General features: G+C 40.4%; 1 protein-coding gene across 1 annotated transcript in view; it reads right to left on the reverse strand.

Annotated features, from left to right (window-relative positions):
- LOC138736530 (myelin transcription factor 1-like protein) overlaps positions 1–24,599 on the reverse strand; it is a 461,086-nt gene that overhangs the window by 77,580 nt on the left and 358,907 nt on the right. The window contains exons 13-14 of the mRNA XM_069886189.1: positions 20,509–20,759; positions 2,291–2,536 (exon numbers count right to left, since the gene is read on the reverse strand). Coding sequence (XP_069742290.1) covers positions 2,291–2,536; positions 20,509–20,759 — 497 coding nt within the window. The remainder of the gene's footprint in view (positions 1–2,290; positions 2,537–20,508; positions 20,760–24,599) is intronic.

Raw genomic sequence — 24,599 nt, forward strand, 5'->3', positions numbered from 1 at the left:
GATGCTGGAACCTCAAGTAAACATTGAGCTGCTGGAAGCACCCAGTGAGACAGACACCATCCATGATGGGAGATGATCAGTCAACATTTCAGGGCCCCCAAAACACTGACTGACCACGTGTCCTCATGGATGCTACCTGACCAGCTGAGATGCTCCAGCAGATCATAGAATGGATGGCTTTTCTTGACTGGTATAGACACTTTGGGCTGAATGGCTACTTTCATGTCAGATTTTTTAAATGTTTCAGAGACTTTGGTTTCACTGTAAGTTCTGCCTTCCCCATTGTGAAAGAAAGGGAATGTTAGAGAGCAATGGAACAACTCACAATCATTATAAAACAATTTTTCCACATAACATCACAAGGTTTCATGACGTTGAAGGCAATTTCCTGATTGTTAAGGCCTTCTGAATTTCAGGCTAATCGGCAAACTATTTACTGCATAGGGTACAACAGCATTGTTGGCATTTTGTTCAGTTGAGACATATTGTTGCTTGACAACCATTGGAGTCTTGTGGAGACAATTAAAACATTTAATCAAATGGAAAGAGATTCCGCATTTCCAGCAAGGTGATCCTTACAAAAGGCATGACAAAACACGACTGGAGAGACACATTTCATATTGCTGGAAAATCCTCCAAATCTTCCCCCAGTCTAACATCTCCAGCACTGAGACCCTCATTTCCCTCGGTCAACTCTACTTTGCAAAGCACATGGTTTGCATGCCCAGTGTCAGACTTTTGAAACTAGAACTCCATGCTACACTCCACCACAGTGGGAGATTATCAGGAAGCCACAGAAAATAATTCAAAGTGTCCTTGGGAAAAAAAAAATGTAACAGTCACCAGGAGAAGCCCTGGCTCATTACAAATTGAAATGGGGAAGAAGCAACCCAGAGGGTGCTGAAAACCTGCATCACTTCGTTAGGAGCAAAGCGAAACCCAACGTAAACAATGGAAGAAGTGCATTACTTTCCACGTGACCATTTAGGTGCCCTGTCAAACATTTCCTGCCCCACCTGGGGCAGAGTCTGTGCAACCAGCATTGGCTTCATCAGAAGGAACAAAATGCAATTGAAACAAGTCATCCATAAAATGATTACCTATAGGAGAAGATACATCAGAAATATTTCTAGTTTATCTGCATTCCTTTGATCCACTCCAGTGTTAAATTTAAATCCTACATTAGGGGTCTGCTGAATATGGAAGGGGGGGGTGTCAAACTAAATCATTGGTCTTGTCTGAAACAAAACATGTTTGCTTCTTTGCTATTCTACCGATAATTTGTTTGCATTGTTCTGGCCAACTGTTTACTCTGTTCTAAGTAACAGGTACATCAAAGCAGATGAATATTGGTAGCCACTTGCAATCATTTCAAATGTTACGACTTGCTTAGTGAGCATATTCCTTGTGATAACAGATTTAAAAATTCTGTAAACGCTGAAACCTGAAATAATTAGAAGTCATGTCGAAAATAAACAGCAAGTTATCAGCATCTGATAAATAAAAAGGGAGATGACTTGAGTTTGTTGTTTTAAGACAGGATTGAAGTGTCATAACCAAAACATTGAAGGCTCTTGTTTTTCTCAGATGCTTTTGATCCTTCTTTTTTGATTTCTGGGATAGGAATTGCTTGTAGTTGCTGAAAGGCAATTAAAAAATATCTGGCAGCAATAAAAGCAGCCATTGAAGGCAAATATAAATATCCAGGCTTAATCACAAATGTCCACGGAGTGAGTCTTTCTAATAATACACGACTATCTCCGAAAAAAATAGTTAAGCTAAGACAGTCATGGACATCAGTCATGTGTCAGGAGGGCACCTCAACATTAAGGTTCCTTTCATAAAAATCAGGGGCTTACAACTCAGGATTAATCTCAGCAGCCAATGGATTTTCTGTTCCCACTTCCCTCACTTCAATATTTGCTTTTTATTAGCATTGCTCAATAGCAGTGCCAATGACATTGTCCAAGGACAAGATTGTTAAATATACTGATTCCATGTGTTAAGAGAGTGAATTGTCATCAGCTGATATCATTAACATGGGGCATTTCACCTTCATTTATATGCAATTGTACACGGGCTCCTCTGAGCTGCTTCACCAATAATGATCCCTGAATGATGAGTTGAAAAAAAGGTTGCAGGGAAAAATGGAATATCAATATGCATCATAATTCTTTGCAAGTGATGGAATAACACTTTTTTTTTGCACACCAGGAATATGCTTAATTAGTAAAGCTCAGGCAATTTGCCTTCTGCTTGTTTTCTTTTCAAATGGCCTTTTCGTAAGTACCTCTTTGGGATCCTCCTCATCCATCGTCCCAGGTTTCATTTTGGTGTAGTCTACCGGGAAGTCCCAGCACTCCCTCTCGTTCATTGCATAGCACTTGTTGACCATCATGTTCTGTCGTTGTGGGGACATTGGCTCTAAGGGAGTAAGCAGGCCAGTGCTGCTGCTGCCACAGCTGCCGTCCCTGTGTCTCTGTTTGTTCATGCTCAGATCTAGGGTTCCATTCTCATCCACCTCGATCTCGGGATTCTGCATAATAAAGATCATCCCTTTTAACTGACTTTGCACTGCACACCAAGTTATGACTGTAATCTCTTTCTATTTAGTATGTTCTTAAGTTAATGATAGTTTTATGTATTACTTCAAACCTCGTCAGTTTTGGCGTGTCATGAATAATGTCGTTCCCTCCGAGAAAAGGAAAACACTCGGGAGAATGATGGATTTGAAACCTTGACGTGTTCTTGCACATAGATAAGAATTATAAAATAGGTCAGCATCATCTTTGAATTGCATTCAGTCTTTTCTTTATTCCTTCTTCATAATTTCAATATTTCTTCAGCAGGGACAAAAAAAAGTTTAAAAGGGAGTAATAAAAAAATCTTGTCCACGTTTTGAACGAAAAGAAGCATACATTCTATATTTGAATTTTGGAAAGAAAGATATGATTTTCTTGCAAGTATTGGCAGTTTTTCTCTTGGGGAAAAATTCAAATATCAAGAAAATTGGTGAGGAGATTAATTAAAAATGTTTTATTTTTCAGTTGCTTAAAATATAGTTTATGAAAACTCATAAGCCAACATTTAAAAATCGCTTGTTGTTACATTATGCAATTTTTCATGAACCATTCAGCTTTTCCATTTGTACAGTGTCCACCCTCCAGTGTCTCGGGAAGATGTAATTTATTACATTATGCTCATGAAAAATTGCAGGCAACATTACAATCAGGGATCAACAAATTAGGTGAGTCCTGCCAGCAGTTTATCTAATTTGAAGCAATTTAAACCCATCAACGTCACTCAGAACTGGATAACTCATCCTTAATTCTTTTCCCTTGGCTAAACTGACTTGTGGAATAATCGAGGCCCTAGTCGATTATGACTCTTCCCTTGACAGATGCAATAGTATTAACCAAACATAACACTTTCCATATTATGAGCAACCCGATGTCACAATAAATTCCCTGAAGACGCAAAGCAGGGGAAGGTAATACTCACTGCCCTCTGTCAGGTACATTTTTGTTAACCTTAACTGCATCTTCCAACAAAATCTGTACATTTCCAGTTTTTAATTGATAGCCTTTGTTCCTCAATCAGTCCGACCTAACTTCCCTGACATTAGATTGTAGGAGTCTCCATTAGGTGCTCGTAGATGAACTCATAGCTATGCGGATCATTTGACAGTTTCAAATTCAGCCTTCCTTTGATGGGTTGTAAGTGGATGATCTAGGTAGGCATTGTCCATGGATGGACAATTTGAAGTGGTCTACTTGGCATATTAAAAAGAACAATGACTGCTCATTGAAAGTAATTACATTCCCTAAAAAGAACTGAAACATGGCAAACACTTCATTACTTCTCCTAATAGGATATGAAGTAACTGCACTTGTAATATCCAAGTTAATTCACCTGACAGTGAATATATCACATGCAAGAGGAAAAAAAAGCAATTTCAAGAAGCAGGGAGTGAGATAAGTCGGGGTTATGACTGCATGTGTTAGATTGGCATGATGACTGAGATAATTTGGATAAAAAAAGGGATAAGGTTAAAGCTGGTAAGATGAAGTATGTTACAAAGAACAATAAGGAGGGAAAGATTTTGTGAGTGAAAACAAGTGACTGCACGGAGACATGCAGATAGAATGACAGAGCTACATGGCAAAACAAAGTAAATGAACCAATTTAGATTGTGCTCTGCCAGAAAGAGGAAATAGGTTGGGAAAGTATGTTTAACGTCAAAATTTTAGAAATTGTGCAAAAAAAAAAAATTAGAAATTGTGCTGGGAATGCACACATTTATTTCAATCAAAATGACTAGGTTTTGCTTTTTGAGGTTTCTGATTATATAGATCATTCTAATTTCCTCCAGTCTTCCCGTTGATTTTCTTTCCTAGACCTGGTTCTCTGACGGCATCAGGTCTCTCTGAATTAATTTCTTGGGAGCCAATAGCTCTGGGGCACTTTGCCTCAATTATCTTCATATTTCAGTGAACACACTGAAATACGACACATCTTGAAATTAGCCACTGAATTAAATCACATAATTATGACTTCAGAGGATAACTTGCACCAGAAATTGGTCCTCAGCAACATGTCACAAACACACATATGCAGCGATATAAGAATTCTGCATTCCACCTCCCAAATTAAAGGGCATTGAAGCCAAAAGAAGCTAATCTTGGAAATGGGATATATTGCCATCTCTCTTTAGCGCGTGCTGCCAAGCTCAAATTTGAATTGTGGGAGAGAAACAAGGTAATACAAATCTCAAAATATTTGGTAGTTTCTTTAAATCTTGTCTTTAAATCTGACAAACCATAATTAAGAGAATGTGTAATTAAATTATTTAAAGTTCAGTTCAGTAATGGATAAAGATGATTAAAGATGGTTAATGATCTAGGATAGAAGAAGTTCATTTTAAAGAAGGTAATTTTTTGCAGATTATTCCTCAGATTATTTGAAATGCCAATTTCGAATTACCTTCAAAGAGCTAATAAATGACATAAACACATGATAACAACACCACTTGATACCATTGAGGTTTCTTTTTATCATTTTATTTTGTCTGAATAGACCATTTCTAAAAAAAAAATACACCTTTACATTTAATGAATGAAAAGTCCTAGATTAAAATCCCTGAAAAGTAAATCCCCCAAATTTTGTGAAGCCTTGGTCTCCTATTTTGGTTTTCATTTTTAAACCAACATTCACTTTATGTGAACTCCTCTAATTGCATTCCAAATTTGTTCTTTTTCTTTCTTCCATTCCCCTTCAGGCCACATCTTTCACTTTTTCATTATTCTTTTTAGCTGTGATGTATCTTTGCGTTTTAAAAAAAATCTAGACATAATAAGCCATTTTGGCCCATGAGTCCATGTGGCCCAATTTACACCCCATAAACTTACACCCCCAGTACGTTTTGAACAGTCGGGAGGAAACCGGAGTCCCACAGACAAGGGGAGAGTGTATAAACTCCTTATAGACAGCGTAGGATTCGAACCCTCGTCCGGTCCCATTCGCAGGTGCTGAAAAGGTGTTGCTCTAACTGCCACACCAACCATGCTGCCCTAATCTTTTGTGATTTCTGCCTATTTATCACAAGTCCTTTCACTAATCTTTGGAATCAATGCAATTCAGTTTCTGAAACCAGCGCACTTCCAGAGTGTTCACATTCACATCCAAGCTGGTGACTTGAAAGTTAAAACGGTCAATTTTTAAAAAATAATCATGGCCCTTAGATTGTTACCAATTTCAAAGGTAGCAGATATAAAGAATTGAAACAAATATTCCACTGCCATGCCATGATATTTGTGAATAGTTTACATTTAACTTTGGAACTGAAATAATTTTTATGGGTAGTAGCTGGTATAATTTATTGAGCAAATAGTGCAAGCAACAAAATAAAAACAGAAAATGATGGCAATGCTCTGCAAATCTGACAGCATATGTGAAGGGAGGAATTAGTGCAAGATTGTCAAGTAAGATCTCTTTCTTCACTGGTGATGTCTGACCTGCTGAATACTTCCTTTCTTTTTAAAATTAACATATAAATCCTACTAATATAGCAAACAACAGATCATATCATATACAAATCACAAATTAAACATATAATGTAAATCAAAAACCTATCCATAATTGTTTATTTATTTTATTTCTTTAAGACATCAAATTCTATCAATATAATAATTAACAGTTTATCCCTTTCTCATAATATATCCCAATATAGTTCTGGATAGAAAATAGATAAGACTAAATTAAGCAATTACTATATGTAAACAAAAGAGTGCATTCTATCCTAATTAATTATATGATCCATGACAACTATATTTAAACTCATGTTTAACTAATTAATCTAAAAAAAATTTAAAAAAAGAACAAAAGTCCTCTGACTAATCTAACCCCTCCCTCTAAACAAGATTAACTTGTAAAATTGTAAAGATATAGGTCAAATAGCGACCTTCAGACACTAAACAGAGAGTCTCCACAGCATTCAGACTTCTTAAATCTTCCAATTCTAATAGTAATCTATGAATGGTCCCCACCACCTGCTGAATACTTCCAATAACTTGTGTCTTATATTGGCATTTCCAGCTTCTGGAGTTCTTTTATTTTTCATTGTGAGGGAATTGAATTAATATCTGTACAGGGCGGGAGGGTTAGCGTGGCGCTGTTACAGCAACAGCGACCCAGGCTCGAATCCAGCGCTATCTGTAAGGAGTTTGTACATTCTCCTCATGTCTGCGTGGGTTTTCCCTGGGTGCACCTGTTTTCTCCCACCCTCCAAAATGCCCATAAGTTAATTAGCCGGCATGGGTTTACATGGCTAGAATCAGCTTCTACTGTGTTGTAAACAAATGAATAAATTAACAAAATAATTTATGTTGGTAAGCATTTAGGTGGTGAAAACCCATGCTGCAAATATTAAAAAACAAATATTTAAGGGAGTTGTAGGATGTTACTCAACCGCATGCTTCACTGTTATTGTTCATCTAAAAAAAAAGACACTATATTCCAGCAAAAAACCGCTAAAATAATCATCAAACAAGATATAGAGTTTGAAGAGCAGGAGATGATACCAGAATAATGCGGGGAATTTAAGAATCAATCCCATAATCAATTGTAACCTGACTTTCTAATCTGCATGTTGCATCAGCCTGAATCAACAGTGGGTGCCAAAGAAGACTTCAGAGCACCACTTAAAATAACAGGACAGACTGCAACATTCTTCTAGTTCAATGTAGTAAATGCAGAGTGCACCAAAAAAACTCTTCCCCAAATTGCCTTGAATTACTGACCAACCACGGAGTGCATAAAATCTCAGAACTACTATACATTTGGTCATATTCTCACTCCACAACAGGTTTTGATGATGTACAAGGTTAACTAACCAGAGCAATTGTATTAATGGTGGAACATGCAGCTGATCTCTCAGCAGTCAGATAGTAAGGGCTACCTTAATTCTGATAGATTCTCTTGTATAGATATTGGCCAACCTGACACACAACCCCTACTGCCCAGGGAGAACACCGATAATCTGCCAGACCCACTATGAGAGGTTACACAACACCCATCTTTGCCAAAGGAAAGTTCAATGGAAACAAACCATGATCACTCACTCTCGATATTTTCTAACATTGAAAAAATGCCTGTGCAATAGCTGAGTGTGAATGAAGGATGATTTTGAAGGAGTTTTCATGTGCATTCCATCTCAGACCAGGAGTGATATGGTTGTGAACTGCTCAGAATATTTAAAACATTGATGCCAAATATTTATGGAAGCTACAGGAAGGTGTAAATAGGACAGTTAATGCAGTCCAAAATGGTCACTGAATGAATGGTCATGTTCAAGAACATGTCAATGGGTATTCCAAACCAGCATCAGGTTACCTTTTGGAAACTTTTCAACATGCACTTGCTTTTCTCTTCATCTTTATTTCTGTTATCTCTGTGAAAATTTAGAGGGTTAGCTATATACCAGGAGATAACGTCATCATGTTTTAGTCTGGTTGCATTCATAATGGACTCAGATATATCCAAGCACTTAATTGCTTGGTTGGTATTGGGCACAAGATGCTTTATAGAGATGTATGGAAATCTCACTAGCACTGATCATCAATTAATCAAGTTGCCCAAGCTCACTGGCTGTGCGTGGGCAATCTTCCAGCATGAATATGAATAAGGCCAGCACAGAGCCCTCCAAGCCTAATTTTTACTGTCTTCAGTGCTGGTGCTCAGAAAGACATCCTATCTGCAGGCCCAGTGGGTTCCAAAGCTATTAATGCAATTTGATATGTGTGATGTCAATAAATATTCAAAATAATCCAACCATTGAAACATATAAAATACTTTAATTATGTTAATGTTCTTATAAATTAAAAAAAAATACAATGGAAAGCAGTTGAATAATGTTGATGTTCAAAAATCAACAGAGGGTATGACAGCTTCTATGTATACCCATCACCAGCCAATTTTCTCCGATGAATTCAATGGGTGTGTTGACTTACATCAATTTAGTCTGATTTAGGATCAGAGATCAGATTTCCTAAATGGACTTCTGATGGACTGTCCAGATATGTGCCCAACTGCATTAGTTTTTTAAAAATCCCACAATCTCATGGACTGTTGCTTCCTAAAGGGGAACATCTGGGCTACTGTTACATTGGGTAGTATGAATACTCAGTGGTTTCCGTGAAGGTTATATATTGTTGTTCAAATAATGAGGAACTTTACAATGAGAACATTAATGTAGATGCTGGAAAGTAAGCAAAGATTAACTAATATTTGTACCCAAACTAAAACTTACAATCATAAAAAGAAAAAAAATGGAAACTTTTCTGATTCTGAAAGAAAAGGCAAGGGCAATGAGTTATCCAAGGCAATACTGATGTGACATTTGGGCCTTTAAGTGCTCTCTGTGGGTGTTGTAGGTTGTTCATGGAAGAAGGGGATAAAATTAACAAGTAAACAAAATTAGCTCGCCACCACTTCTCTGTACTGTGGAAAACAGATTACTTGTGATGCTTTCGGTTCCAGATGAGACAATCTGAAGGCATAAAAGGCTTATAATTATCTTCACAGCTATTTTGCAATATCTGGAGATTGGCTTGATTGGATATCACCTTGGAGAACATAATTGCAGCTCTTGAGATTTTACCCAGGCTTTCAGAGTTCAAAGGATACTCTATTTGACTTGCAAGTGCAAATTCCACAATTATTCACAGGATTCGTTGTGCATCCACCCATTCCTCCTGAAATGCATTTTCAGAGAGCCACATACAGGCCAAATTGGAGTAAATCCATATTTTATTTCTCAGAAGACTATTTGAAAAGCAGCTGCATCTTTACAACATAGTGCCTTTTACTGATACTGTTTTAATTCAAGATTTTTAAAAATTATTAAATTTCAGCTATCCCAACCCTGGATAGATAGCCCAAGTGCAAGCTGAGAAGTTTAACCCATACAGCAGTGGATTTGTAATTGCAAAACATCCATACGACAAACATTCATCTCTCTATTGGATATTAACATCTTTCACTAAAAAAGATATGCGATTTGGATTTCCTTTCATAATAATGGACCAGACACAGCAGAATTTTACCAAAGGTTTTGATCATGCAACTGTGAAATGTGGAAGCCTTGGATTCAGTGACAAGCTTTCAAAAGATAAAATCTGTCAGATGGCTGAGAGACAGGGCAGGACCCAGACTTGCTTGGCCTTGCAATATTTTTCCTGGGGAATCAGCACACAGATACAGCACCAGGTTAAACCCAGCATAAGATAACTTTTCAATTTATTATTTTTAATGATGTAGTTTCGTTAACTTTATATCAAGTGTTACTGTTAATTCAAAAATATTTTATGCTTTCTACTTGTCATTATCCTTAACTTTCGGACAGGTTTAGAAGACAGAGGGTATTGGTGGAAAGGTGTTGTTTGGGCTGGAGGTTAGTGACCAGCGGTGTTCCACAGGGACAGGGGCACTGTGACCCCTCTTGTTTGTGATATTCTTTGGCTTGGCTTCGCGGACGAAGATTTATGGAGGGGGTAAAAAGTCCACGTCAGCTGCAGGCTCGTTTGTGGCTGACAAGTCCGATGCGGGACAGGCAGACACGGTTGCAGCGGCTGCAGGAGAAAATTGGTTGGTTGGGGTTGGGTGTTGGGTTTTTCCTCCTTTGCCTTTTGTCAGTGAGGTGGGCGCTGCGGTCTTCTTCAAAGGAGGTTGCCGCCCGCCAAACTGTGAGGCGCCAAGATGCACGGTTTGAGGCGTTATCAGCCCACTGGCGGTGGTCAATGTGGCAGGCACCAAGAGATTTTTTTAGGCAGTCCTTGTACCTTTTCTTTGGTGCACCTAAGCAGGATGAAAATATAAGTTTGCATATAAAAGAAAAAGATTGGTGGAATTGTGGACAATGCAGAGGGCTTATCAAAGGTTACAGCAGGATGTGGATCAGTTACAGGTATGGCCAGAGAAATTGCAAATGGCTTTCAGAGTGAGCTAGAGTGAGGTGCTTCACTTTGGGAGGTAAAATGGAAGGGGAAAGTATACAGTTAATGGCAAGACAAATCCTGTGAATAATTGCGGAAATAAACCTATCCCACTCAATTTGCATTTGCAGGCATCCTTTGAACTCTGAAAGTCTGAGTAAGATCGCAAGAGCACTATGGGGACCCATAGTGCCTTAGAGTAATTGAAAAATAAAAGGCAAATGGCCTGCTTGCCTTCATTGGTCAGGACATTGATTCACCTTGCATCTTTATAACATTTTGGTGATCCCACACTTGGAATATTGTGCACAATTCTGGTTGCCTCGTGACAAGATGGATGAGGAAGATTTGGTAAAGATAGAGAAGAGAAATACCACGGCGTTGTCTGGGATAGAGGGGAGAAGTCAGATATTCCTGCATTGTTTTCTCTGGAGTATCGGAGGCTTATAGGTGACCTGATAGAAAATTATGAGGCAAAGGGAGGGGAGAGAGTAGGAATCTTTTTTTTTCCCCAGGGTGAAAATGTTAAGTACATGCATTTAAGGTAAGAGGAGTAAGTTTAAAGGAGATGTGACAGGCAAGTTCCTCTACACCGAGTGGTAGGTGCCAGGAATGAGCTGCCAAAGGTAGTGTGGAAGTGTACATGATGGTAGTATTTAAGAGACTTTGAGGTAGTGATGGGAATATGCATGAAATGGAGGGATATGGATCATGCCCAGGGAGAAGAGATAGAGTTTAATTTGGGCATCATGTTTGGTGCAGACATCTGGGGCTGATGGGCCTGTTCCTGTGCTTCACTGTTCCATGTTCTACATGTAGTTTGCTTGAAACCTCACGGAAAAAATGTTTAGGGAAACATACTATTATTTCTCCGCCATTTTTATTTCCCTAATGTTTCCATAATTTAACTTTACCTTTAATCATTCTTAAACGTATCAGAGTATCTGAGACATTTAAAGTCCATTAAATTCGAAGCCAGCTTTCACAGTGTAGCTGTAAAAGATATTGGGTTGTTTTGGAGATGGTAGCTCTTCTCTTTCTCCTGAGTCCCAGCAAAGATTCCAGCTTCACTGCTAGACTCCAGGACACCAAAGACCAGTAAGATTGTGTGTGAACTGTAGGTCATGACTCTGGATAGTTCCAGGACAATTGTCAGCAACGCAATGATTGCAAAACAGAAATCAAAATAAAGAAGTATTTAATCAATTATTTTTCAATAGCTTCCAGTTATTGTGAGTACTCATTTACCATGGATATGTTATTTAAATGTGGGTTCTTCAGGGAAATAAAATAAATTGTATGGTGGATATGACTTATGAACAGATGGAAACTCAGCTCTCTTTCTGCTTCAAGGAAAACTAAATAGGGCAGGTGAATAGCAATATGTTTTTTTAACCTGATTCCATGGGTCTAAATCCTACACAAATTTTACAAAGGCCAATTTAGAGGACAAAAATATAAGAGACACAACATTTCTGAATGTTATTAAAATCAATGGATCTGGTGTATAATAGTCACCTATTCTGAGATCTAACAATGGCCCCCTTCTCTTTCTTGGCCCGATGTTGTGCCTGGGGAATATCATCTATAAATGGGGTCCTAGTTTCCAATTTACAATGATGACACCCAACTGTGAACACCACCATCTCCTTTGATCCTCAAACACTCTAATTGTCAAAGTGTATGCTCACCTTTCAAAACTGAATGAGCAGAAATCTCCTCCAATTAAATATTGAAAAGAACATAATGGTAGGAATGGGATAGGCATAAAGGATCTTGATCTTGCTGTGCTCTTCAGTAAGATCATGGTTGATTTGATCATTGATCTCAAGGTCACTATTTTAGCAGTTGTTGTAATAATCATTTTCCCTATGTCTAAAAAATATCTTTCACTGTTTTGAATGACATGGCAGTTCTCTAAGGTGAATAATGCCAGAGATTCAAAACGATTTGAAAAAATAAATGTCTCTTCAACTCTGTCTGAGCAACTACTTAACCTGGGATAATGCTCACCAAATTCCTCATTCCTCCATTACAGGAAATACTCTCTCAGATTTTACCCCGAAAGATTTTACATTTCGCAGTGAAATCATATATATTTTCCTCTAAATTATAGAAAGCATGTTCTCCTCTTATTAACCCGCAATGTCACAGTACGCCAAAAAGCCCAATGAGTTCACCTCAGCTCTCAGCAGAACAATCCCATCAACCTTCGTTCCTTTTCCTTGCTTCTCAATTATCTCTCACATGCCCATCAGCTTCCCTTTGAGTCCTTTACTAAACATTTCCTCTGAAGACACTTCATTATACATGACTTGGAATTGAATCAATGAATCTTGTCTGTGTTACCTCCAAGGCACGGATATCCATTCTCAGATGAGGCAAAAACAAAATGGTGCATACGGTAATAGTTTCACTAAAGCCTGAAAGTTGCATGTATCTCCAAATTGAGCATCTTTCTTTAAAAATGTGGCACCTTGATAAACATTTTTGGAAATGTAAACATGCTATTCTTGCTTTTCGTGTCTTTATCTGCTCAACTTATCGCTTCCTCAAAATAAATCAAGGGCAATTTACCTTCCAAAAATGACATGAAGGTTGTTTTTATGCAGCAATTAGTTGGAATGCAATTCCACGATTGGTCATGAAGGCAGATTAAAAGTGTAGTGTTCAAAATGGAGTTGCACAAGAGTTTTAAAAAAAATTAGCCATATACAAGGGGCTCAGAAATGGGACTAGTTACGTACAACTGGTATGAATTCAAAGGTCCAAAATATCCATTTCCATGCTGTAATCATTTTGTGATTTTTTTTGTGTCCTACTAACAGTTCTTGGATAATTCATTTCAGCATTCCCCTAACATTTGCTAATAGCCAATGCTTACCCTGCATTCTCCATGCTTTCTTTCTTTAATAACGATGTAACATTTGTAATTTTGTCAATGTATGAATTTTAATCTAGGGTATTGTGGAAGGTGACAACAAATGTATTTATCACCTCTGCAGACATTGCCTTGAGAACATTCAAATGAAGCCAGACCAATTCAGTGTTACATGTCTCTCTATGCTTTGCCTAAAACTTTTCCCCTTGTTCTTCCAGTTTGCAGTTGGCTTCGTTCCACCAGTGGAGGAAGCTGAAGGCAGAGAGGTTGATGTGGGATTGAGGAAGGGAAGGTAATATGATTGCAACCAAGAGCTCAGCCTTTTCCATTATCCACCCCATCCCTTCTGAACATCTCGGATGCAAGCCCTTCTGCATTGTCCCTCCTTCCCTCTCCTACTTGGTTCCATCTGCCCATCAACTCTTCCTGACCTGGATGTGCTATTGCTTACCAGTTCCTGCCTCTCCCCAACTCTTTCTACAGGATTATTTCCCATTTATATTCTCATTCCTCAGGCAGGATCTTCATCTGAAACTCCAACTATCCTTTTGCTCTACACATGCTGCCTGACCTGCTGAGTTTCTCCAGTGTCGTGGTTTTGCTCTGGAGACCAGCGTCTGATCACAAGGGAACAAAGAGAGGATGGCACCAAAGTACACAACCTCATAGTCAGATACCAAAAGCCATCTATGCTGAAATACAAAGGAGGGGGTGAATCTGCTTTGTTGACCAGAACCACTGTAGATACCATCCTGAGTACTTAGACTAGCGGTTCTCAACCTTTTTCTTTCCACCCATATACCACCTTAAGCAATCCATTACTAATCACAGAGCACCTTTGGCATAGGGAATACTTAAAATGGTAATGTGAGTGGAAAGAAAAAGGTTGAGAACCATTGACATTTGACAACATGAAGGGTTCACCAGGTGTAACCCGTCTATGAGAAGCAGGACCAATCATCAACCAGGTGAGTGAAAGGGGTCATCGACATTAAAAATGGACCACTCTGCTTCTGCTTGCCACTCAATAACTAATCATCTCATATGCCATTACTTTGAGTGCTGGCCATGCTTTTTAAACTCAGACTTAAATACAGGGACATAAGTATTGAATCCTGGAATATAAGACAGTGGGTCTTATCCTGAGATATGGCATGCTGGCCTTCATAAATCATAGCATAGACTAGAGTATAGCTGGAAAGTGATGCTGCAACTGTTTAAGGCATTGGTGTGGCCAGGGCTGGAGAATTATTTTCAGCTCTGGTCTCCAAATATAGGAAGGAAATATACGAGGTGGAGAGGGTACAGAGAAGATTTACAAAAATGTTGCGTGGCTTACAATCTTCTCTGTGAAAGATTAAGGAGACAGCGACTCCTTAGACGGTAGATGGTTGAAGGGGGTTATGATAGAGGTATTCAAAATTATGAAAGGAATAGATAGACTAGACATGAGGGCAGGGGAGGTTGGAACAAGAGGGCATGAGTTCAAGGTAAGGGGGAAAAACTTTAGGAGGAATGTTAGAGGATGCTTCTTCACTCAGAGAGTGGTGGCAGAATGGAATGATCTTCCAGAAGAGATCATTGCGGTAGGGTCCTTTCTGTCATTTAAGAGAAGGTTGGATGTGTACATGGAGGGATATGGGCAGAGTGTTGGAGGGGAAAACTAGTGGAGTTGTTCATGTGAACTGGCACGGACTCAAAGGGCCAATATGGCCTGTTTCCGTGCTGTAAAGTGTCATATGGTAATATAGTCACCTTGATAAAATGGATAATCTGGGGGATTGCAATACACAAAAGATTTGGAGAAACTCAGCAGGTCACACAGCATCTATATGAAGTAATGGGTAACAGATGTTTCACGCCTGAGCCCTTCAGCAAGGTTTGTGCATAAAGCAGGCAAGCACCTGAAAAAAAGTGGTGGGGGAGGGGGGAGGAGAAGAATAAAGGAAGGAAGGGGCGTGGGAGGTACATAGGCTAACGGGTATTAGGTGCATATGGGTGGGAGGGTAGAAGAGAAAAAGGTTGAGGTGAAGGTAATTAGGGAGGAAAAGATGAATTATGAAAGGAGGCTGGCAAATAATATCTAAGAGTATACTAAAAGCTTTTTTTTAAATAGATAAAGAGTAAAAGAGTGATCAAAATAGACATAGAATTGATAGAAAACAATGCTGGAGAAATTGTAATGGGAAACAAGGAGATAGCAGAGGAACTGAATTAATATTTTGAATCACTGTAAAAGACATTAGCAGCATGCCAGACTCCCATTGCTCTCTTGGAAGTGAAGTGAGTGCTGTCCAAATCATGAGGGAGGAGGTACTCGGGAAGTTATATGGTCTAAGAGGAGATAAGTCCCCCAGACAAGATGGAATGCATTCTTAGGTTCTGTAGGAGGCTGTGTAGAGATTGTGGAGGCATTAGTGATAATCTTCCAGGAATCGATGAAGTCTACCATGCTTCTGGTGGACTGGAGGATCACAAATGTCACTCTACTGTTCAGAAGGGAGCGAGGCAGAAGAAATTAAATTATAAACCAATTAGCCTGATGTTGGTGGTTGGGAAGCTGTTGGAGTTGATGAGGTTACAGAATACCTGGAGGTGCATGAAAATATAGGCCCAAGTCAGCATGGTTTCCTTAAAGGAAAATCATGCCTGACAAACCTATTGCAATTTTTTTTTGTAGAGATCACAAGTTGGATAGACAGGGAGGATGAAATAGATATTGTTTATTTGAACTTTCAAAAGGTCTTCAATAAGGTGCCACACATAAGGCTGCTAAACATGATGAGAGTCCATGGAATTACAGGAAGGTTACACACACAGCTAGAGCACTGGCTGACTGACTGGAAACAAAGAGTAGGAATAAAGGGATCCTACTTTGGTTGGCTACCAGATACCAGTGGTGTTCCACAGGGATCAGTATGAGACCATTTATTTTTACATTGCATGTAAATAATTTGGATTCTGGAATAGATGGTTTTGTGTCTAAATTTGCAGATGATACTAAAATAGGTGGTAGGGGAGGTGGTGCTGAGGGTACTGAAAGGCTGCAGAGAGACTTGGATAGATTAGAAGAATGGGCAAAGAGGTGGCAGATGAAACACAATGTTGGAAAGTGTACGGTCATGCACTTTCGTAGAAGAAATAGACGGGCAGACTATTAGTTAGATGGGGAAAAAATTCAAAATTCCGAGGTGTAAAGGGACTTGGAGTCCTCATGCAGGATACCCTAAAGGTTGATCTAGATGGTGAAGAAGGTGAATGCAATGTTGACATTCATTTCTAAGGGGATAGCATTCAAGAGCAGGGATGTAATTTTGAGGTTTTATCAAGCACTGATGGGACCTCACAGAGTACTGTGTAGTCTAGGGCACATTATTTGAGAAAAGGCATGCTGGTGTTGGAGAGGGTTTAGTAGAATGATACCAGTAATGAAAGAGTTAGCATATGAGGAATGTTTATTTTCTCTTGGACTGCACTCACTGGAGTACAAAAAGATGAGGGGGACCTCATAAAGGCATTTCAAATGCTGAAAGGCTTGGATAGAGGAGATGTGGCAAGGATATTTCTCATGGCAGGGGAGCCGAGGACAAGAGAGCACAACTTCAGGATAAAGGGGGTAGATTTAGAATAGAGATGCAAGAAAAAATTCCTTTAGTCAGAGGGTTGTGAGATTATGGAACTTGTTACCATAGACAGCTGTGGAAGCAAGGTCATTGGGTGTATTTAAGGTAGAGATTGACAGGAATTTGATTAGTCAGGGCAATAAGGGTAATGGGGAGGAAGCTGGGAAGTGGGGCTGAGTGGGAGAATGAATCAGCTCATGATTAGAATGGTGGAGCAGACTCAAATGGGCCAATAGGCCTACTTCTGCTCCTATATCTTGTGAGGAGTAAATATAGGCCCATTTAGGGAGTACCTCTGAATAAAAGGAAAGCTGGAGGAAAGGAGGCTGAGTGGTAGGGAAAGAAAAAGACAGGGAGGGGTGTTACATAAACTGGAGGTCAATTTCCCTGTCTCCCTCTTTCTCCTTTCCTTCTGGTCTCCATTCCTTCTTCTCCATCTCTTTTCAAAGTTATCCCTTCACTTCTTATCTTTATCTTCTACCCTCTCACCTACATCCACATGGGACCTCTAACCTATTAGCCCATAATCCTTCCCCTGCCCCTTCCTCCCTCTTCTCCTCCCCCCCCCCCCCACCTTTTTGCTCATACTTTGATGAAGGGCTCAGGCCTGAAACATTAGTTACCCTTAAATTCCCATCGTGATCTGTTGAGTTTCTCTAGCACTTTTCTGTATTGGACTTCAACCCCAGCATCTGCAGGCTTTCCTGTTTAACTCTAATCTGGTGGGGTTATTCTCCAGAGGCTGAAGTTAGATCCAGGACAAAGGAAGGTTGCTGTAGCCTTGCAGGTTCATCATGTGCTGAAACCAAACATCCACAGCTGCTTCAGTAAGGACCTACCTTCCACCATAATCTGCACTGACGATTGGATAATGTTCAGTTCTATTCACAACTCCCTAAGTAATTAAGCAGTCCATGCCTCCACACAGCAAGCACTGAACAGCATTCTGCTATCAACAGATAAGTGGCAAGTAACATTCATTCCACGTGAATGCCAGACAAAGACCATCTCCACAAGAGAGAATATTACATTATCTCTATTATATTGAACAGAATCATTATTCCTTAGAAATTTGCCAGCAATATCCTGGGGGATGGGTGGGGGGGGGGGGTGGGGGGTGGGGATAAGGCAGCGATAGTCAATACTTCCAAGCAACTTAAGCAGACCTATGTAAAACCTAATTACAGGAACAGATCACAGTCTTGGTTTCACATGACAAATCATTCACTTGCTGATACATTAGTCTTTCCACCATCTCCAGTGCACAAGTTGGATGATTGTATGTCTGTTATCACTGAAGAAATTCCAAGCCATCTAATATATGACTAGTTGCTTGACTGGTTCCTCATCCACAGTTTTAAATATTCATTCTCTCCCTTACTTTCACACCAGTTTTGTGATGTGTCTCATTCATGAAATGCTCAGCAGTTTCATGTCAAGACTACTGCAAATGTTTGGCTCTGATCTGCAAACTCTGCCATGGAGTTGGGCAAGTTCAGCAGGTACATGGCATCACCCATCTGCAATTTCGCATTTACGATTACCTCCAGATTGACTTGGAAGTACATTACTGTTCCTCCATTGTCACTGGGGCTAAATTCTAGAATTTTTCTTCGCCACCAGACTGCTGCCTTTCAAAAAGAAGCTGAATACCAGTTTCCAAAGAGAAATTGAGGGTGGGCAATAAATGCTGATTACATAAAAACATGACATGTATTTTTGAGGTACTTCAGAAGAAAGATATGCAGGCTTTGGAGAATCAAGATAAAGCATTTCCGCTACCAGAGAGATTAAGAGTGAGCAGTGTGGTTGGCATGGTGGTTAGCGCAACGCTTTTACAGTGCCAGTGATCGGGACCGGGGTTCGAATCCTGAGCTGTCTGTAAGGAGTTTGTACATTCTTCCCATGTTTGCGTCGTTTTTTCCCGGGGGCTCCGGTTTCCTCCCATCATTCAAAATGTATCGGGGGTTGTAGGTTGGTCAACTGGGTGTAAATTGGGTGGCATGGACTCGTGGGCTCAAATGGCCAGTTACCATGCTGCATTTCCAACAAAAAAATCCTAAAATTAAAGTCAGACCATCAAGAAGGAAAATTAAGAGTCAAATAATTTTGCAAATACTAGGAATCAGGGACACTCTAGATGCTGTAAAGTTTGGCACCTTCAAGGCTAAGATTGCAAAAGTTATGTCAGATAAAGAAACAAGAAAATAGATACTCTGTGGGGAGATGGATCAGCCACGGTCTCATTGCATTGGTGTCAAAGCGCTGAAGAAATTGCTTCCTTTCCCATGTATCCATGGGAGTGAATTTTATTTCAATTTTTAAAATGCTTATCAATTGTTAGCTTCACTCCATCTGAAAAAGAAGCACAACATATTTCCCAGAAAATAGGATTTTATGAAATGATTGGAAATGGAATTCTTGGAGTAAGTATTATTGATCAGATTTTCAGGCATAGAAAGACCAGCCTCTTGAGAAGTGCAGAACTACATTTTTGATTGGCTGCATTAATAAGGACTCTTTGAATGTCAACCCAGGATCTAATGGGTATGAATCCAATGCACAAATTAACTGTCTTAAAATGCTCTGAGTTAGACAAGGGAAAAAGAAAAATCGTGCTGAGGAAGTCAGAAAGAGGAGTGCTTCTTGGAATTGAGGGCTTTATGCACCTCAGAATTTAATGCCGACTTCAACAAACAAAAACAAAATTGTTTAGGTTGTGATTACAGCTGAAGTTATCAACCATGCGGCAACATTGCAGGCAGAAAATTATTCACGCGGTTTGGCTGCATATGAAATTGCTGCAAGAGGAGGGAGCTCCTGCTTATTGATTTCATGGGTCTCATGGAACTGAAAAGCTTGTTCCATTCCCATGTACCTATGTGAGATGTGCTTTTGTTTTTACATCTTTCCCTTGAATAAATATTCTTGGGATGAATTATTTCTCAAAGAACCTCTGCTTCCACATCTCCCACTTATTGCGAGGCCTGAAGTTAATGCAGCATCTGAAAGTCCCAGACATGTTTTACATTGAAGTTATATTGCATACCGTGTGGCAAGGGACAGATGGGACGAGTTGTGTCTTGTTCTTTACATTTCAGATGTAGAAGTGAGAGTACTGTTGTTGCATTATGTTCCCAGCATGGCAACCTTTCACCCCAGGAGGAAAATATTTAAAATCATGTCAAAAACTGGAGTTTTCTGTGGCATCGCTATCTGAAAGTGGATATTCAGCACTGAACTATTCTTGTACAAATTTGAAAACCATTCTCATTCAAATACTGTTGAAATGAAATCCTTGCTATAATCCCAGGTAGACTGAACATAAGACCAATTAGAGTGCTTCTACTCAGCCAGACTTCTCAGTGAGGCCACAGCATCACATGTCAATCAATGTAATTTGGGTGGCTTTTGTGCTTCGGTCTGTATATGTGTATGCACATAGCTGTGTGGATCATGGAGCCAAGGATTGCCAATTACACTGGGAGAGGTCTTCGGAAAAGACATCACTTACCCTGGCACATAGATCCTGAGGCTTGGTCGAGAGGTTCTGAGGCATCTCTCGGCACCTGGTGGACAAGTTCAGGATAGCCGTGGCTGCCATGTGCGCTGCCTCCATGTCATGCGTGTAGTCGAAGCTGCTTTTGCTCGACGTGCTGCTGGCACTGCTGCCTCCTCCACAGCTGACACTACTACTACTGCTGCTGGGAGCATAGCTGCTTGTCGTACTGCTGGCTGAACTGGAGTTCTTACAAAATCGCTTTGCTGCAACAACAAGAAAAAATGGGAATACATGACCACTCACTACTTCATTAACTAAATATCAGCAACAAGATTTTGCTTTGTTCCTTTTTAACATAAATTTGGCTCTGAAATTGCATTCTGGGATTCTAGTGTTAGAAAACATTAATGTTCAGCCACCACATCCTTTCTCCACACTCTGAGGGTATTAAACCAACTGTTTTAAACAAATGATTTCCATGAACCAGCATTGAATGAAAGATATCAGAGAAACCTCTGAAAGTCTTTGGTAAATGTTTTCCAGGCATTTTATTGAGCCGTAGTGAGAACAAATTTGTCGCAAGTGACAGCACTGTGGCAAATTCCCTTTCAGATTTTTGTTTTAACATGTGCATTCAATTCCAAATATTTTCCTCTGTGCAATTATTAGAGCCATTTTATAATGTGCATGTTAAATATCTGTCCATAGCTGAAACAAGAGGGAAGTGTTGATGGTGAATTGAATGGCCAAATGCATCAAAAGGAATACCAAAATCCTGGCAACTCTGGTTGGCTGCTTGAACCAGACATATGTTAATGAGAGGCCCATTTCAGAGCCTATGTTGGGATTGTGATTCGGCTGAGGGAATCCCACATTTGGCCTTTTTCTCTTCAGGGGCTCTGATCTTACAGTGATTTAACATGTGGTCTTTTAAGGGGCCACTGAAAGCCACTACCAAATCAATATTTTCAATTCATGCTACCTTTTTGTGCAAAAATGACGAATGGGTGTTCTCCCCTTGGGTTCATCACAACACAGTTAGCCACACATTCTATGCGAGGTGATAACCTCCACCCATTTTGGCTTGCTTCTCCCACCCCCAGCAGGCTACAACCCAGCCTCCTTCAGTGGAGGCCCCTGTCCTAAATTGGTCTTTCTGAGGCAGAAAGCTAATTATGAGTGCCAGGTTGCTACCTGCAGTTGAGATGAACACCTGACAAGACCTGAAGCTTAAAGTTCAACTTCAGTCAAGCCTCTATCCTCTTATATACCCATCCACTGGGCAACCAAAATACGTTCCACAAAAATAAAACAGTGCACTGAGAAAATGTTATGCCTCCTTATTCCTTGTGTTCTTGAAAATAAAACATAGATTAAAGGCCTGGAAACAAGAAACATGAAACATCTAACTTATTAGGTTTCATTCCACAGTTGTTCCTTGAAGAAATACAATCTGTCACCAGTTAGGCAACTAGTTCACTCTCATAATAGTGGATATAAGTTCATACATAAGTTAACAATTCAAATTGCAATTTTCTATATTAAATCTAATGAAAACTGAACCAAATTTTAAACATACTTATGCAATATTCCAATAAGGTTGATGTGCTTCTGTTACTGGAATTAGGAAGCAGCAATATTGAACAGATTATGAAGGCTACTGGCAGAAAGAGAAAGGATGGGGCCGCAAGAAAAGGGGAAAGATAAAAAGGAGTGGCTGGAAAAGAGAGGAAGGGGCAGGGTGAGGGGGGAAGGGAAAGGTATAGGCCAAACAGAGAAGGGATCAGCGGAAAGAGAAAGGAAAAGTAAGGGAAGGGAAGGTATATTAGAGATAGGACAGAGTGGCAAAGAGAAGGGACAGGAAAGGAACAGAAAGGATACTTAGGAGTACATCACAATCTATAACCTTTGATGCATTGTTATATCAGATGCTGACAGTAGTTGAGAGCTTATTGACTTTAATCAGATCTATTAGGTTGATAGTTTTACTTGTATTCAAGTTATAGCCTCACGATGCACCATCAATTACTTCAAAAGACTAGAAGTTATATAGAAACTGATAGGCATTTATTAACAACAGAATGGAGGCACGCTCAAGCTGGTCGACTGTCCTGGACTGAGGAGGGAGCTGTAGCACAGTTGCCTTATTCCTCTCTAGATGCTACCTCCCATCTACATTCTTGGGGTAATTTATAATGGCCTATTAACTCTGTTTTGGGATGAGGGAGATGTGATGGGTAAAGCCAGAAGTGACGATGAAAATAAAGAGAGCGTATGGCAAACCACTGTCTGTATATTTAACTGTCTGGGCACGCCCATTGGCCGACTGTACCTGTGGTTCCTCCCATAGACTCCCAAGTAACGGTGACTGTTCCTCATCCCCCTCCCCAGTTCAGGGCAGTCAACCAGCTTGGACGTGGCTCCATTCTATTGTGAATAAAAGCCTGTCAGATTGACATAACTTCCAATTATTGATGGTGCATCAATTTTATTCACAATTAATTTTAACAATGGAGCAGATCCTGAAGCCAGAGAAATTGTAAATGACTCTCAATACCCTGAAGCCTCCATCAACTTTGAACTCTGGCTGTGCCGCTTTGAAGCATTCCTGCAGGCATCATCAGACATTGCTTGATCCTGGGTCAGGCCCTTGGTGTACTCAATGATCAGGGATGCTGTGTCATACCCGGAGGCGAATGACATTCTGAAAGGCCATACCTGAAGAAAGTAAGTGAGGTCTATGCGAGACACCTCCTGGCTACCCATAAACAGCGACCCAGGAAATCGAGCACTGAGTACCTCTGGGCTATATGAACTCTCGAAGGGCCTGCGTCTGTAAGGGTGTGACAACCATGGAGAACCTAATTAGAGATGCACATGTCGCAGGCATCAGGTCCAACTACATCCATCAAAGACTGTTGGAGCAACGTGAGCTCAACTTGCAGAGGGTGGTTGAAGTGGCAGGCACACTAGAAGTGGCCCTCCAGCATATGGAAGCCTACTTAGCTGACAATGCAGCCGGCTTGTATTTGCCCTGGGTGTCAGCATCTTGGGAGGCACTGCCACCGCCACATACTGCTAGTGATTTGACCACGGCCACTGTACTTTGTGAATATCTAACACCGCTATTGACACAGCCCGCCAGTGACTCGACCATGGATGTTGTAACCCATGAGCACCCAATGAGCTATTTCTGGGGCTTGAGCAAGCACCCGAGATAACACGACCCGGTGAAAGACACAGTTTGTTCCAACTGCAGGGAAAGAAGGTCATTATGTGAAGATGTGCAAGTACAAATCACCCCAACCCAGCAGAACCGTGTGCAGGCCTTAGGGGCGCCATCTTGGATGCTGCTATTTTTGAGACCCAGCTGCGTCATGTGTGAACCGTGGGAGCCGCCATCTTGGATGCTGCCATCTTGCAACCGAACACATGAACTCTCCACCGCAGCTGCAGACAGTGACCCAACACTGGCCTCCATCATGCTGGATCTAGGTAGTCCTCATCAACTCACCAGATCGATGATGGACATCCAGGTAATTGGCCATGAGATGAGCTGTCTGTTCGATAGTGGGATCACTGAGAGCTTCATCCATCCTGACACAGTGCAGCACTACTCCCTCACGGTTAGGCCACTGAGTCATAAAGTCTCCTTGGCCTCTGAGTCCCATATGACTGATGTCTGTGACTACTGTGTAGTAACTCTGACCATGCAGGGCACAGACCTCAAAGACTATAAACTCCTGGTGATGTCTCAACTATGCTCTGCTGTGCTACTAGGACTGGACGTTCAATGCCATCTTAAAAGTGTGACAATGGCATACTACAGGCTACACCCTCCTTCCCAGTGTCTGTAACCAGCAGTTCTTAAGTCACCCACTGCGCTCCACAAGCCACCCCCCCTGGCCTCTCCCCCACCGTTTCCAGCCAGCAACCTGAAAATTTCCCACAGCATATGACCTGCAGACACTCAACACTCAAGATCACCCCTGCACCGCTGTCTGCTAACCTCACACCTAACTGCAAACCTGTTGCCACCAAAAGTAGGCAGTATCGTGCTGGGGACAGGGTTTTCATTAGATCAGAGGTGTAGTGGCTACTCA

The sequence above is a fragment of the Narcine bancroftii genome, chromosome 6 (assembly GCF_036971445.1).
Source record: "Narcine bancroftii isolate sNarBan1 chromosome 6, sNarBan1.hap1, whole genome shotgun sequence".
NCBI classification, from domain to species: domain Eukaryota; kingdom Metazoa; phylum Chordata; class Chondrichthyes; order Torpediniformes; family Narcinidae; genus Narcine; species Narcine bancroftii.